The sequence below is a fragment of the Otolemur garnettii genome, unplaced genomic scaffold, assembly GCF_000181295.1.
Source record: "Otolemur garnettii isolate 467f Iridium unplaced genomic scaffold, OtoGar3 scaffold00114, whole genome shotgun sequence".
Classification (NCBI taxonomy): domain Eukaryota; kingdom Metazoa; phylum Chordata; class Mammalia; order Primates; family Galagidae; genus Otolemur; species Otolemur garnettii.
In genome coordinates this window covers 6,372,621-6,374,682 of record NW_003852509.1, presented here as the reverse complement: position 1 = coordinate 6,374,682, position 2,062 = coordinate 6,372,621, and the positions used below count along the sequence as shown (strand labels likewise).

The following is a 2,062-nucleotide window of genomic DNA, read 5'->3' as shown; positions in this document are numbered from 1 at the left end:
TTTTTTTTTTTTTCATTTTTGGTCAGCAGATTTTAAACCTTGAAAAATATTTTGCTCAAATAACACTTATTTGAGCTAAAACTTATTTTTACCTCTTTGGCATACTCTTTCATCTTATTAATATTTTTGGTGTTAATGTACGACCCATTCCTAATTATGATAGGATTTATATCTCTTTCTCTTTTTAGCACTTCTCCAACTTTCCATAGCAATTCTAGGTGTAAAGTATTAGTCAATTGATTATTTATATATGTATTTCATTAACTTGAAAGTATATCATATTGAAAGTATATCATATTCCTTTTGTGTATAAATTAGGTTTATTGTAGTATCAATCATTGTGATATTTCCTGATTTTTTTTTTCATTCAGATAACTGTAGATTGGATACATGGCTCACGTAAATGAATCGGTGGTGTCTGAGTTTATACTTTTGGGACTTTCTAATTCTCGAGAACTTCAGCTTTTCTTTTTTGCTATCTTCTCTGTAGTCTATGTGACATCAGTGCTAGGCAATGTCATAATTATTGTCATCATTTCCTCTGACTCCCATTTGAACTCTCCTATGTACTTCTTGCTCAGTAACCTTTCTTTCATTGACATCTGCCAGTCTAACTTTGCCACCCCCAAGATGCTCACGGACTTTTTTTTTGAGCGTAAGACTATCTCCTTTGAGGGTTGCATGGCTCAGATATTTCTTCTTCATAGTTTTGTTGGAAGTGAGATGATGCTGCTTGTAGCTATGGCATATGACAGATTTATAGCCATCTGTAAGCCCCTGCATTATAGTACAATTATGAACCGGAGGCTATGTATGATTTTTGTATCTATTTCCTGGGCTGTGGGTATTCTTCATTCTGTTAGCCACTTGGCTTTTACAGTGGATCTGCCATTCTGTGGTCCCAATGAGGTAGATAGCTTCTTCTGTGACCTTCCCCTGGTGATAGAGCTGGCATGTGTAGACACATATGAAATGGAAATTATGATCCTAACTAACAGTGGCCTGATATCATTGAGCTGTTTTCTGGCTTTAATTATTTCTTACACCGTCATTTTGATCACCGTCAGGCGCAAGTCTTCCAGTGGGTCATCCAAGGCACTTTCTACATTAACTGCCCACATCACAGTGGTGATTCTTTTCTTTGGGCCTTGCATTTATTTCTACATATGGCCTTTTAGCAGATTTTCTGTGGATAAGTTCCTTTCTGTCTTTTACACTGTTTGTACACCTCTGTTGAACCCCATCATCTACTCCCTGAGGAATGAAGATGTTAAATTAGCCATGCAGAGATTGAGAAATCATCTTGCAAACTCCTGGAAAAACTAGGAATCACCATGAAGGACCGTAATCCTGAGTTAGAATGAAAATCTTCCAATGGATCACAGTATCATGCCAATCATCTTTGCTATGGATCTGGGTTATTGAATGATAGACTTGGGGGATTTTTGGTCCAAAATGCAAGGAAATTAGAGAAATTACTTGCCAATTCTACTTAAATGTAACTTTATTTTTTCATTGTTTATAACTTTAAAGTATAAATTGCCTTGAAAACAGTAATACCTTTTTAAATATTTTATAAAGGACTTAGAGAATCTAATGTGCTTGAAATATCATTCATGTTAGTAAACTTGTGATACTCAACTACTGAATACATATTGCATTTATACCTTGCAATCAAAATGTATAATAAATTAAATTTCTGATATTTCCACTCTATTTATAGCAGTATCTCATATATTGACATAATAGAAAGGGTCATGTTTTACATCTCATCTTATTTCATTAGGGTACATTTGCTAGCTTATTTTCTGCTCATTTATTGAACATTATTGTTATTTATAATTTGGTTATTATATTTTTATTATTTAAAGTTTTTCATATCTACTCATCTGTTTTTTTTCTTTTAGATTATTTTATCTGAATTTATACTTACTACAAAACTTTTTCTAGGAATTTGGTGCCATCAGCAGCATATATGTGTGTGTGTGTATGTATAAGTCTACTTATTTGTAATTCTACTTGAAAATAAGCTAGAAAATGTACACTAATAAAATGAGATGAG

General features: G+C 33.1%; 1 protein-coding gene across 1 annotated transcript; it reads left to right on the top strand.

Moving 5' to 3' along the window:
• The first annotated feature begins 338 nt into the window (after positions 1-338).
• On the top strand, positions 339-1,400 carry LOC100959883 (olfactory receptor 4K1). The gene has a single exon (XM_003797295.2). The coding sequence runs from the start codon at positions 391-393 to the stop codon at positions 1,324-1,326; it is 936 nt and encodes a 311-aa protein (XP_003797343.1). The 5' UTR covers positions 339-390; the 3' UTR covers positions 1,327-1,400.
• The last annotated feature ends 662 nt before the right edge of the window (positions 1,401-2,062 follow it).